The 14,437-nt window shown below is 38.0% G+C and overlaps 1 protein-coding gene across 1 annotated transcript; it reads left to right on the top strand.

Moving 5' to 3' along the window:
• Positions 1-11,802: 11,802 nt before the first annotated feature.
• On the top strand, positions 11,803-12,823 carry LOC129892781 (uncharacterized). Its single transcript, XM_055968333.1, has 2 exons — positions 11,803-12,130; positions 12,243-12,823. The coding sequence occupies exons 1-2, from the start codon at positions 11,803-11,805 to the stop codon at positions 12,821-12,823; spliced, it is 909 nt and encodes a 302-aa protein (XP_055824308.1).
• Positions 12,824-14,437: the final 1,614 nt, after the last annotated feature.

The following is a 14,437-nucleotide window of genomic DNA, read 5'->3' as shown; positions in this document are numbered from 1 at the left end:
TTTTATTTGATCTTCCGGGTTTATTTCCTCCCTTTGGTCAGGATCATCCTCATCTTCAGAATGAGTGACCCTGTACTCATCAGTTAAATCTTCTGAGATGTCTCCTTTTCTAAGTGCACACTTCTCATTAGATGTATCTTGAATTTGTAGAGGGGTTACATGTATGCCTACTTGTTCTGGCACTAGAACATAGTTCACACTTGGTTGTCCAGATTTCATGTCCTGAACAAATTTCTTTTTAATAGCATCCCTCTTCTTTTTACTCAAAGATAGAGTACTTTTATTGTTCAGAAGCTGAGCTACTGCACCCTGGTTTTGTTCACTGCTCTTTGGAGATTTAGCATCTTCCTTATCAGTCACATTAATCTAGAGCATGTCCTCAGAGATCTGTTGAACATCCTCTTGTTGAACCTGCCTGTTGGACCTTATGGCTGCTACAAAAGTGGTTGCAGGGGCTGTATAGTCTCTCCTATGGTCTACCAATAGATGTTCCCTCCCCCTGGGTTCCCCTTCCTGCAGATTAGTGAGTTTCTCCTGTATTCCCCCAACCTCACCTCCACAGACTTCTTCAGCCACAAAAATAAAATTATTTAAGACATTAAAAGTATTGGGGGGCCATGGTGGTGTGGGAGCATTGAGTCAATACCTGTGATGGCATTGTTGCATTCCACATTAAGCAAATCAGTATTAGGATCAGATCTGGTAGTATCTGCAGGTTTGCTTGCTTTCTTCACATGTAGTACCTGCTGCATGGGATTATGGGGATTGGGATTCACTATTGTATGGGGATGGGGGGGTTGGCTCTGGACTCCAGAGTCAACATTACAAGTTTGGATATTAGAAGTATTAGAGTTAGAGTTAATGATCATACCTGCCTGCTGCTGATTTCTTACTTGATGGTTGTTGTTGGTCTTGTGTTGGAGAGGTAGAGAACTTTCCCCTTGTAGCATGAGGCTTTGTGTTTTATTCTTTTGTGTTTGTTGTTGGTGGTGGTGTCCATCTTTCTTGCCTTTCCTCTTTTGAGTTTGCCACCCTGCATGTTCTTGATTTCTCTGTTCAGCTTCAGCCCTGTTAGTGTTTTGTTGTTCCTTAATGTGTTGGTCTTCTTGGTGCTGTGTTTCCTTGTGTTGATCAGTAGCCTGTTGCTGAGCCTTTCTCTTATCAGTGATGTTCTTGTTGGTGTTCCTGACCTCTTCGTCTTGATCATTCTTTTTCTTATTATCTTCATCTCTTTTTTTAACATTACAAACATGTATGGTGTGTCCTTGATGCTTACAGTAAGGACAGTAATCTGGCACTCCCTCATATTGAATGGGTTGCCACCTTCCATCTCCATTTTCATCTTCATCAAAGCCCATCCAAATGTGATGGGGTCTCTGTTTGGTTAGATCAATTTGAATTTTGACTTTGGCTACACTACCTCTTGTTTTCTTGTAAGTTGCCAAGTCCAAGAATAATGCCTTTCCAATTGGAGACAGTAGAGGGGTTACCACTTTAAGCCTATAGCAGTGCCATGGCAGTTCAGGTAACATAGCCCATATAGGAACCAGAGGTGTTTCTTCTTCAGGCTTGAAGGTGGGAGTCCATAGTTGGAGTCTCATAAGCTGCCCATTTATATACATTTTTCCTTTAGACCATACAGTAGAGTGGTCATACTCATTGTCCAAGTCTATGTAAAGATGTCTAGAGTTAAAATGTGTAAGTTTCACTCCTCCTCTGAGTTCTGTTTGAAGGATAAATTCCTTTCTAATGATTTCCATTTTGGGCATGGTGTTGGTGAATTTACCTACTAATGTATACTTACAGTCAGTGGCTAGGTTTACCAGGAAATCTTCTTTTGTAAAAACCACAGCAGGATATCCCTGTTTTGTAGTAATTTTAGGAGGGGTAATATCAATATCATCATTTTTTCTTGCCTCTTGGGCTCTCAATTTAGTAGCTAAAGTGTGAGGGATGACAGGGTTAGGAGGGGTGGTTATATTGGTATTAGGAGGCTTATTTTGAGAGACACTCAGGTTGGGATTTATGTGGCTAGGCTTGTTTCTAATGATAGCAGTAGCTGGGTTATTGGAGTTATGCCTTTCAAAGTTATTTGACACTCTCATAGGATTACTATTAGGGATATAAGGTCTTTGTACTGGTTGCAGATTCACATTGTGTCCCTCACTCAAATGTGTTGGTTGTTTTTGCACATTTCCAATAGCAGTATTCCCTTTTGCATTGTGTTTATCCACATGACCAACATATTGAACTGGAGGGGCTACTGTAGGACTACTGTTGCATTGTTGATCAGCACCTCCTTTTGGGACATGATCATGATCCTCAATGCATTCCAATGTATGCACTTTACCCCTTTTCTATTGGTATTGGTCATGAACCAACACACCATCCACTGTTTTAGCTTGAGCATTCATGTTACAGTGTTCTTCCGCTTGAAGAGTGTCTCAACGACATTTTGAATTTGAGCTTTTTGGCACTGATTCGAGGTACCCTTGATAGCTTGGAAGCTGTATAACACGTTGATGAACCTTTTGGCATTGGTCGCCAATCAATTGAATCGTCGGAGCTCCGGCACCACCACAATCGTCTTGACGACTTTTTGAATTTGAGCAATTTGGGGAAGATTCGAAGTTCCCTACCTGGATAGGATGATGCGCACCCCCATTGTGGTTCTTTTGGGGTTGATTTTGTGCCGGAAAATTCATCGGAGCTCCAGCGAGAAATGTACTGTCAGTGTTCTTGTAGATATTCGAAGCTTTTGGTGAGGACCTGAGATGGTGCTCATGGGTGGGAAGATGCACATCATCTTGTTGAAAATGTTGGCATTCATCTTGTTCGATTTGGGTCACTGGATCTCCGGTGCCGCCATCGCTCTGTTCGCCGGCAATGGTTCCTCCGTCAAAACTTATACCCAAAGATTCATCTTGGCATGGAGAGCAAACCCCTGCTACTGCGCCATCACGAACGAAGCTAGAATCTGCTCGAATTTGAGGGAGCAATTCCTGTGTGTGTGCAGCGATGCTTGAAGAACTCTTCTGCTGAGTGCTGGTCATATATTCGAGAGAGTTCACCTGGTGGGGTGTATTTGTATCATTGAATCGCCCCTTTTTGCATTGGTTTCCACCTGAGAATGTCGCCTGAGCTCCGGCAACCTCGCCGGTAACATCGTCCCCGATGATTTCATCGTCCATTTGGGTTAAATTTTGGTGGTAGGAGCACCATGAGGTGGGGAACAAACTCCAGGGGGTTCGCTGTCTCGAATGTCGCCGGAACCCTTTCGAATATGAAGGCGCAATTCCGGCGACTCTGCGATGTCTCTCTCAGGAGTCTCCTGTTCAGTGCTCTCAAAAGGTGCGGTGGTTTGTTCCAATTTTTGGATTGTATGTAGTCCAAAAGATAAGGACTCATCTACCACAGCTTTTGATACTCGAATCAAACCATGTTTCTGAAAATTGATGATTTTGTGTGCAATTCTCAGCTCCTCTTCAGAGACAGTGATTGCATCAGTATTTTGTTGATCGATCGATTGTTGTTGATTCAAACCAGCTTCACTTGAAATTGCAATGTTATTTTGCAGATTCAGAGTGTCATTAGCCGGATGAAGGGGTGGTGTTTGATGATCTATATTCGGCGGCCAAGGGAGCTTCACCGGCGGCGATGAAGCCATTCAGAACTGACCGGAGCTGATGAACAGTATGAGGAGAGAGAGATGAGATGACCGTTTCACGTTTAGGGTTTTGCACATTTGCATTGTCTAGTGGTCATATCAGTGTTTTAGTTAGGGTGTTTTATTTTTTTCCCCTATTAACTCATTAATATATATGAATAGTTTTTAGGGTTAAATACTATTATATTACCTACCCATAACCCCTTATGAATCCCTCATTCACTCCCTAACATCCAAAACACAAATCTTATCTCTAGAAATCTGCTCCTAAGCTCATCTTCTTCCTCAAGAAGATTTTCAAGAGTTTCAAGTTAAAATCTCTAATTAAAGTGCATTTAGGGCTCTAATTGTTTAAGGTATGTGGGAATTCATCCATGGATCTTTCCATCTATGGAGTTCCAATGGTTTTCTCTTAAACTCTTCTTCTATAATTTTCTTCTAGCCCTAATTTTCATGGAATTGCATTGAGTCCTCTCAATTATGGTTTACTTCATTATTATTGATCTAATTATCCACAATTCAAGTTATATTGAATAATTTCAAGTTTCTTTTTATGGGCCCATTCCATATGCGATTTTCAAGTATGATTTTAAAGAATTATGATCATTATTTATAAAGGATTTTTATGAATGATTTATGAATAATTATTAAGGACTTATGAATGTCTCATGAAATCAATGAATGATGATGAATTATTATTTCAATGATGTTTCCAGCAAAGTATAAAGGTTGTGATGGATCTTTCTCACACTCTCATGTTAAAGATCGTGAAAGGTTTTCTCACCTAATCACGGATTCATAAGAGTTGAAAGGTTTTTTCATTCTTGTATGAATTAATAATGTTAATGAGCTACTATTATGACTATTCTTATGATGTTGGATTGATGTTTATTATTACCTTTCCTAATAAAGTTATACTATGATTTACGATTTTTATTGTGATATTAACTAAGCACCAAGAGGACTTTAAGTTGGAGTTTGGTCCGAAAGCTCAAGTAACAACCCAAGGGAATCCTAGTAGCAACCTCTAGTCCCTTACTAAGTTTCCCATTTAGGTTTGCTCTCATGGCCTAGCTAGTGGATCCACAAATAGCTGAAGCTTAAGATGTTCTCATGGAGTCTAACTTGGCAAGTAGCGTCTCTCTTCTCGATGTGGGAGTTGTATCTAATTTCATTTTATAGATAGCATGGTCTTATATTTTTGTTAAAGGCCATATTACACACAAAGGTTTATGAAATGGTTTAAGTTCTCATGATGTTTATGATGCATTGACCACATGATTATAATATTCAAATATTTTTAAGTTTTACTCACATTTTTAAGATATTGGTCATGCATCCTATTTTTATATTATTTATGCCCTATTATTATTGTTCATGCATGCTTGTCACATACATAGTGCATTTCATGTACTAACGCATACTTATTGCCTACATTGTATAATCATCACACACCTCCCACTAGTGTCTAGAGTTTGAGTATTATTGCCATTGTTGGTGAGTCCTCATGTTTCGAAGACATGACCGTTTATATTTTCTTTACATTCCTATGACTTTTACTTCTATATTTTGGGTGAGCTAGGAGCTAGTATTATGCCCCCATCTAGACTAGTAGAGGCATTTTAATTGTTCATGTAGTTTATGTTGTCTTCCTATTTGAGTTGAGATTTATTCTGTTTTATCGAGATATTCATATTCAACCTTTATTCCGAATTTTGATGTTTAGCTTTATCTCTTCATTTACGTTATATATACTTATGTATGATATGCTTAGAGGCTTGATTAGAGTCTCTCAGGATTTTGATCACCATTTCACACCTAAGGCCTAGCTTGAGTCACTACAAACTTTGTATCAGAGCACAAGATTTAAAGTATCCTTGGGAGTCTAACATACTGCATCAAGTAGAGTCTTGTTCATCAGTGTGAAGCTCACCACATCTATGAATATGTGGCTATGAGGCATTTAGGAAAAACTTCACTTCTTTTATCATTCCTATGTCATGCAATAAAGCTGAATTCTAAGGCTTTTCCCTCTAACAATTTCTATTTGAGATTACAAATTAATGCCTCAATGAAGGATCCTTGTAAGAAAGAATATTGAGGAGGAGAAAAAATCTATAAATGACCCTTTAAATGAGCAAGTCTCTCATGCGGAGTTTTGGGCCGCTTTCCAAGTTCTTGCTCAATCCATGGCAGCTCAAGTCAATAGAGAGGTATTGCTCCCATGAACCCAATTATGGGTACGATGACATCATAGGTTCATGATTTCATTTGGATGAGTCCAGCAGAGTTTCATAGGTCAAAAGTGCATGAGGATCCATAAAAGTTCGTAGAGCGCAGCCATAAGATAGTAGAGATTATGGGTGTTAGCCTAGTGGAGATGGTGGAGTTGGCCGCTTATCAATTGAAATGAGTCTCTAGAATTTGGTTTGACCAATGAGATTCTCGATCTAATGAAACCCTTAACCTATAAGTGTTTCAACAAGTCCTTTAACTCCTTGAGTTAGATTAGGGCCATACGGTAAAGAGGAATAAAAATAGGGTTTGTACCAGGGAGAAGATCAATACCGAAGTCTATTACCCTCTCGGGAGGAACACCTATGAGATCATGCAGAAACACTCCTGGAAACTCATTAACAACCAAAACTGACTCAAGAGTAGGAGCTTCAAAATTTGTATCCTTGACCTATACTAGATTATAGATGCTACCCCTGTAAATTATTTTCTGAGCTTTAAGCCATGAGATGAATTGACCCTTAAACAGAGAGTTGCTTCCCTTCAATTCTAGGACTAGCTCATTAGGAAACTGAAACTTGACCACATGGGTTTTACAACACATGGAAGAATAACATGCATAAATCAAATCTATTCTAAGGATAACATCAAAATCATTCATATGAAGATCTACCAGATAACATGAGGTAACTTTATGAAAACCCATGATCATACTATCCTTATAGACTCTCTTAGTCATAACTGAATCACCAAACAGGTTATAAACTAGAAAAGACTATTAATATCTCAGAATCAATAACCAATCCCATAGCAAAATACAAAGTAAAAAAAATAGAGTAGCACCTGGATCTAATAAAGCATAAACATCAAAGTCAAAGACTTTCAACATACCCATCACAACATCGAGAGACTCCTCTAAATCCTGCCTCATTTGAAGAGCATAAAATTGATTTTGGCACTGACTGCCATTTGTAACCTTAGTAGCACCCTACTAAACAAAATAACCCATATCCTGAGTTTGAGCTTGAGGTCAACCACCACCTCTACAATCCTTTGCTTGATGAACCAGCTTACCACACCTATAGAAAGTATTTGAACCCGTTAAGCATTCTTCCTTATGATTTCTCCCACACTTCTTGCAGGGAGGAATGACTTGGACACTTAAAGCTCTTGCTTGAGCCTTAGGATTGGACACCTTTTTTTATCGAACTTTGGAGCTGGAGCATTTGAAAATTTTTGGCTCAAATACCCTTTGCAAAATTGAGAACGATCATAATTTCCACATCTAGATTGTGCAAGTTACCACCATCGGTCCTTTCCCTCTTAGACTCCTTTGCCTTCTCCTTAAGATACTCATTCTCAATTTTCTCAGCATAGGTCATAACCATTTTGATATCTACCTTCCTAATTAATATGGAGGTCTTGAACTCTTGGACACCAAGTCTGACACACTCAACACAAACTTACTTATTCGGGCTCTTGTGTCGGATACCATGAACAGAACATGCTTTGACAATTGGTTGAACTTGAGGGGGTACTCCCTCATGCTCATATTACCTTGTCGCAAGTTGATGAACTCTTGGATATTATCCTCTCTTAGCTCAAGCGAAAGAAACTATTATGAAACACCTCTTTGAACTCATTCCAAATAATAGGATCTGCTTCTCTTGCTTGGTCAACTTTCCATTGATCAAACAAAATCGTAGAAACTCCTTTCAATTGATAAACAACTAACTCCACCATTTCCACTAGAATAAACCCCATAATTTCCATAATCTTGTGAATACTTTCAATGAACTTTTGTGGGTCCACATCCAATTTATACTCGTGAAATTATGGGGGACTCTTTCTCATGAAATCATGAACCATTTTCACTACCGTACCCATATTTGGGTTCACAGGAGCAACTATTTCTCTATTAACTTGAGCCACCACCACTTGAGAAAAAACTTAGAATGCGGCTCAAAACTCTGCACGAGAACTTGATCATTAAAAGAGTCATTTGGAGCTTGTTTATGCTCCTCAATATTCCTTCAAACGGGCATTCTTCGTGGAGGCATCATTCAGAAATTGCAAAAAATAAAGTGTTAGAGGAAAAGCCTTAGAATTTAACTTTATCACATGATAAGATCATGAAAGAAATGGAATTTCCTAAAATTCCTTATAGCCTCTCATTTATAGGTGTGGAGCATTTTACATTGATTAACAAGACTCTACTTTACGCGGCATGTTAAACTCCCTAGGACACTTTAAATATTGTGCTCTGATACCAAGTTTCTCGTAACCCAAGCTAGGCCCTAGGCATGACATGATGATTTAAATATTGAGGGATTTCAACCAAGCCTCTCAGCATACATCGCATACATAAGGTAAATAAAAGTCATCAAAAAGGCATATGCAGAAGATAGTCTCAATGGAATCTCAACAAGGAAAAAGCTTTAAGCAACATGCCCGAGTAATTGGAGTTACCACTCATGATATTCTAAATATGCCTCTACATAGTCTAGATGTGGGCATAAGACATGTTCCTATCTCACCCAAGAAAAACAAATATCATAAAAAAGAACATAAACTCGTGTTGATTACGCTTTCAGGACATGAGGACTCACCAATCTAGTGGTAGAAATAAAATAACTCTAGCCATGAGCAAGATGATGAGCCTAATCGTCGGACACTACATTATGATACAATATAGGCAAAGGTATGTGTAAGTATATGGAATGTACTAAATATGAGAGAAGCATGCATGAACAATAATAATGACATATAAAATATGAACATGACATGCATGACCAATATCTTAAAATATGATTAAAACCTTGAAAACACTTGAATATCAAAATCATAGTAAATACATCATAACATCGCTGAAAGCAAAGGTACAATCACTGGAATTACCAATTGATTTTGAAAGGAATCTTTAGACACTAATCTCCCAAATTAAATTATTCTCTAACATCACTTGTGATTTCTATTTTGAACTCTTTGTAGTGGTTGCCTTCCCTTGCATTATTGTTCTCAATTGTTGTAAGCTTTTTTATAGCAGATTCGGTATCATACCTTCCAATAATAGTATTTGGGACATATTAGTTGGATTTACCTAAGATACTAGTAGAAGAAACTAGAGAAAACACTAAAGGGTGACCTAAGTGATGAATTTTCCTTCTCTTCATTCTTCCAAGAATTTTTGAGGTACCTTACAATTTCCCCTCTTTCTACGAACTAATTTTCTTAATTAATCTTTTTTCCCATGCTGACATCTCATTGGCTATAGTGCAGACCCCTAATTGACCCAATTGCAACAATATTTGAATGGATACTATATGGTAGAAGATCGTGAAAGAAGTGCAATTTCCTAAAAATGCCTTATAGCCTCTCATTCATAGGTGTGGCGCGCTTCATGATGAGTGAGTGATTTTCACTCATTTAGAGCTTTTTTCTTATGCCTTTATGTTGTTAATCTAATTATTGAGGTAATTATCCTTCGAATTGTGTTTATTTTAGGGTTTTGTGGCCTACAAGGAGATTGGATGGAAAACACAAGAATTGAGGAAAAATGAGCAGAAAAATAGAGCAAATTGAGCCTCTAATGTCGCTTTTGTGACATAAGGCTCGCTTAACTAAAGGTCAACTGCTATCAACAGGTCACTAAAGAAACTAGGCGGAGTTCACTTTAGCAAATTGGTCAACATGGTCAGCCTTCGCTTTAGTGAGCAAGACTGTGCTATAGCGAGGTTTGCTTTTGCAAACTGCTAGTCATTTTAGCGACTATCGGCTTGAGTGGCAGGGTAGTTTTGGATATTCACGTGCTTGGACCTTAAATTCTGACAAAAAGTTGATGGATATCCTATGGGAAAGATATCTGAGAAAAAAAATCTTTATACCTTGAAGAACACTCCAAATCTTGGGCTTAGGATTTCATAGCAAGTTTCCTAAAATTCCCCATCGGATTAGAGATTGAACTCTTAATTGTAACTATTTTTATCCTTTATTCATTTTCTTGTTTTGTATTACATGAATTGTAGGTGTAGTTATCACAATTGGACTTGGGTTTTTGTATTAGGTCATTATTTTTTAATTCAATATGGGTTTGTTAATTTGGCGTGTATTCATTCATGATTTATGGTCGCGAACATATTTCTATGTTAGAACTTCACCTCAGCCCAAAAAGTGATGTGAAGTGGCAAAATTAACAAATAGCCGTTAATTTGAATTTATCAATTGTATTCTCACTCCAAAGAGGAGGTTTTGTTAAAGATCGGGTTAGTTTTGTTAGTACACATTTCTAGGCTTGAAAGAGCTAGCATCGATAGACAAATACTGATCGAGAGATGCTTTTACATTTGATTCAACTTTTCCTATCCATTGATAGTTAACAATATTGAGTTGACTTCCAATTCCCCAAATTCCCATTGATTCCTTGCTTGAAAAGGCCTTTGCCCTTGCACTATGTTCCCTTTTCCTTATTCTAAATTATTACTAAATATTCATAATATAATAGTATTATTTGTTTTGGGATTAAACTAGTGTCTTGCAATTCTTTTTTTCTTTAATTTCTTATATGACGTTCCTTGTGGAATTCGACTCTGACCTTACACATTGGGTTTATATTGTTAGCAACTGCCTACACTCTGAATCATAAGAAGTGTAGTTTGAGCATTATAAAAAATGGCATTGTTGTAGGGGAATGGTTTTTAGAGTTGTTTTATTTAAGTTGTTTGTGATCTAATTATTTGTAGTAGGACTCTTTTACTATCATTTTCTTGTTGTTGTCTTTGCTAGGTGAAGAAATGTGCATTCATAGAAGTAATGTTGGAGTCATGAATGATGACATTTGGGAACATGAATGATGTTAATGTTCACCAAATTGGTGGTACCAGAGCTATAAGATTACCCCCTACTTTGGGTAATGCAATCTTCCACGTGACTGGTACTATGTTGTAATTGCTTTAAATGAAGAGGTTCTTTAGAGGCCTCCCTCATGAGGATCGTCATGATCACATCTGTAAATTCATGGATGTTTGCAGCCCTTTCTCTTTCAAGAACATATCGTAGGAGTGTATTCGGCTAAGGTTGTTTCCCTTCTCTCTTATGAGGAAGGCAACCAAGTGGTTAGCAAAGCTACCGAGGGATTCCATTACCTCCTAGGATGAGCTCACGGAAGCATTTTATAAACGGTTTTTCCCACCTTCCAAGATGCTAAAATTAAGATATAGAATCCAAAATTTCAAGAGGGTCATTGAGGAACCGATTAATGAGACTTGTATTAGGTTACAGAAGTTGCTTTTACAATGCCCTACTCATGGGCTATCAGATAATGTGTTGTTATAGTATATCTATAGTAGTCTTGATACAATGAACAAAGGGGTAGCGGACCAGCTTATTAGGGGTGGCATCATGTGTCAACCCTTTGCCATTGCTTCGGCGTTGCTTGATGAAATGATAAAAATCAATCATTCTTGGTACACTTGAGAGGACCATGATTCTAATCTTCATGTTGGGTTGACTAAGGAACAACTTAGGAAGAACTATGAATGGGATAAGAACATGACGAAAATGATGACTCAACTTGATTTACTCTCCAAACATATTATGGGTGGAGGCTACAAAGTGGTGAATGCAGTAGAAGAAAATGTTGGGTTGAACAAAAAAGATGCCAAGTTTGATGCCATGTATAACACGGAAGTGCATTTTTTAGGAAATCAGTCGGGGGTTTCTGATTGACCTATCCAAGGCCTAGTGGGAACCAAGATTGGAATAAGGAATAAGAAAGCAGTTGGAAAGATTGGAATTGGTGTGACAGAGGTAATATATGAAGGGAAGATCATGGTGGTCATGATAAATATGTCCCTCATTAGTAAAAGACCAAGAAGATGAATGCCAATCCTAAAATTTTTCGAATGGAAGATATGCTTGCTAGAATTCTAAATAAGGTTGAGGGGTCAGACAAGGTATTGAAGGAGATGAAAGATGATTTTTCCTCCTTAAACCAAATAGTCACTTCGCATTCGATGTCAATCAAGAAACTAGAAGCTCAAATGGGTCAGATTTCAGCTCATCTAAATCCGAGCCCAAAAAGTGGCCTTCCAAGTGATACCATCTCAAATCCTAAGAAAGACAACACACAATATATGGCTATTTTGACATGCAGTGAAAATATTATTGGTATTGAAGTACCAAATGATGAGGTGGCGAATTCAAGGAAAGGGAAGACCACAGTTTTTGAAAGTGATAAGCTAGCTAAAAAGCTAAATAATGGCCAATTCGATGAAGTGAATATGCACTAAAGGATATTGATTCTGGTGAGTCTCAAAGTCCAATGTTGTTGTTTTCCCACCAGTGGTTTCTACAAAGCCACTCCTTAAAGTGAAGCGTCCTTTCCCTCAACGTTTGAAAAAGAAAGATGAGGATATCAAGTTCCAAAAGTTTCTCTTAGCTTTCAAGACTCTTTCCATTAACTTCCAATTGATTGAATCATTATCGGAGATGTCCAGGTATGCCATATTTATGAAGGAGTTAGTGATGAAAAAGCATAGTATGGATTTCGAAATTATTGAAGTGTCTCATAGTTGTAGCACAATTATGTCAAGTAATGTTGTGGTGAAGATAGATGATCCTGGAGCATTTACCATTCCATTTACTATAGGATTGTACCAATTTGCCAACGCACTTTATTTTCTAGGAGCTAGCATAAATCTGATGCCCTATGCCATCTTCAAACAACTTAGTTTTGGTGAACCCAAGCCAACTACTAAGCGATTTCTCATCGCCGTTCGCTCTATCAAATGCCCTATTGGCATTCTCTATGACATCCTAGTAAAGGTTAATAAATTCATATTTCAAGCGGATTTCGTTATTCTTGATTGTGAAATTGATGTAGAGCTGCCCATTATTCTTGGTAGGCCTTTCTTGGATACTTGAAGAGCATTGGTTGATATGGAGAGTAGAGAATTAAAATTTAGGGTAAATGGTGAGGAAGTCACTTTTAATGTATGCAAATAAATGAAGCAACCTAGTGATCTCCATGTAATCTCAGTTATTAATGTCATTGATGAAGTTATTGCAAGTATACCAGAAGTATCTAGTGTGAAAGAATCGTTAGCGATGGTGTTATTAAACTATGATGGAGAAGAAATTACTGACTATGATGAAGTTGTGGATGCAATTACGAGCATGGGTCCTACCCTAAGAATTCCATGAGGTTGGTGATTGATTTGAAAAATAGGGACACACCACCCGCCAAGCCGTCTATAGATGAACCGCCCAAGATTAAACTCAAGGTACTTCAATCTTATCTTAAACATGTGTTCTTAGGGGCCAATGATACATTGCACATCATTATAGCTGCAAATTTCGTTGATGAGAAAGTAAAGGATCTTGTGAGCGTGTTAAAGAAATTCATCAAGGCCATCAGGTGGAGAATCGCCAATATTGTAGGCATTCCCCCCGATGTGTGCACACATAAATTATAGCTAGCTGTAGATAGAAAACCAAGAATTGAGCACCAACAGATGTTAAATCCTCCTATGCAAGAGGTATTGAAAAAGGATATCATCAAGTGGTTCGATGCGGGTATTGTATACCCTATTGTCGATAGCCAATGGGTGAGCCTGGTACAATGCATTCCTTAAAAGGTCGGAATAATGGTTATGTCGACTGAAAAGAATGAGCATGTTACACCCCATACTTTTGTACCTTGGAATGCATTCTTAAGTCTCTTGAAAGGCTCTTAAGTTTCTTGTAAGGTTCATAAGCCTCTTAAGTTTCTTAAGGTTTCTTAAAGTTTCTTAAAGCTTCTTGAGAACTCTTAAGCTCTTAAGGGCTACCATGTGAGCCGGATAATCTATAACGCTACCAAAAAATTCTAAGAAAAGGAGAATGCGATACCCCATAGTAGACAAGATTGGAAATAGATTTATAAGAATTCGGAAGAAGTCGGAGACCAAATAATGAGTCGTAGGACTCGACTTATTTAAGCAAACTAACAACTTGGAAATCTTACATACTTAAGCTACTTGAGTACATACAAAGCTTACGTAGCAAGAATTATATAGGTTCATAAAGTAAGAAAAGATTACGAATCTACGAGGGGAAAAGAGATCATCATGTGGAAGTAGCTAAAGCAAGGGTGGTGGGACCCACATGCCACATGGCATCCCATGGTTGGAGGTGTAGGGTGTTGGCCCTATAAGGGCTTGACACGTGTCACCACTTAGGGGTTGACATGTGACACCCCTAAAAATAGCCTATATATATATGTTTTATGACTTTAGTTCATACTTATCCTCTAGTCATTCTTATCAAGAGACTTCTAGAGAGAAAAACAAGAGAAGAGAAATCTAGAACAAGAGAGAGGAGAAACCTTAAACTTGAGAAAGAGAGCCATGGATTTAGAGCCAAAAAAGGGTAAGTTCTCCGATTTTGTTCCATGAATTAATTATCTAGGGTGAACCACGAGGTTATGAAGGTGTTATTAATGAAAATTTATGATTTGGAGCAGCCCAAAACGTTATCAAATAGCCATGAAGTTTTAGG

The sequence above is a fragment of the Solanum dulcamara genome, chromosome 1, assembly GCF_947179165.1.
Source record: "Solanum dulcamara chromosome 1, daSolDulc1.2, whole genome shotgun sequence".
In the NCBI taxonomy this organism is placed as follows: domain Eukaryota; kingdom Viridiplantae; phylum Streptophyta; class Magnoliopsida; order Solanales; family Solanaceae; genus Solanum; species Solanum dulcamara.
This window is presented reverse-complemented; position numbering and strand designations above follow the sequence as displayed.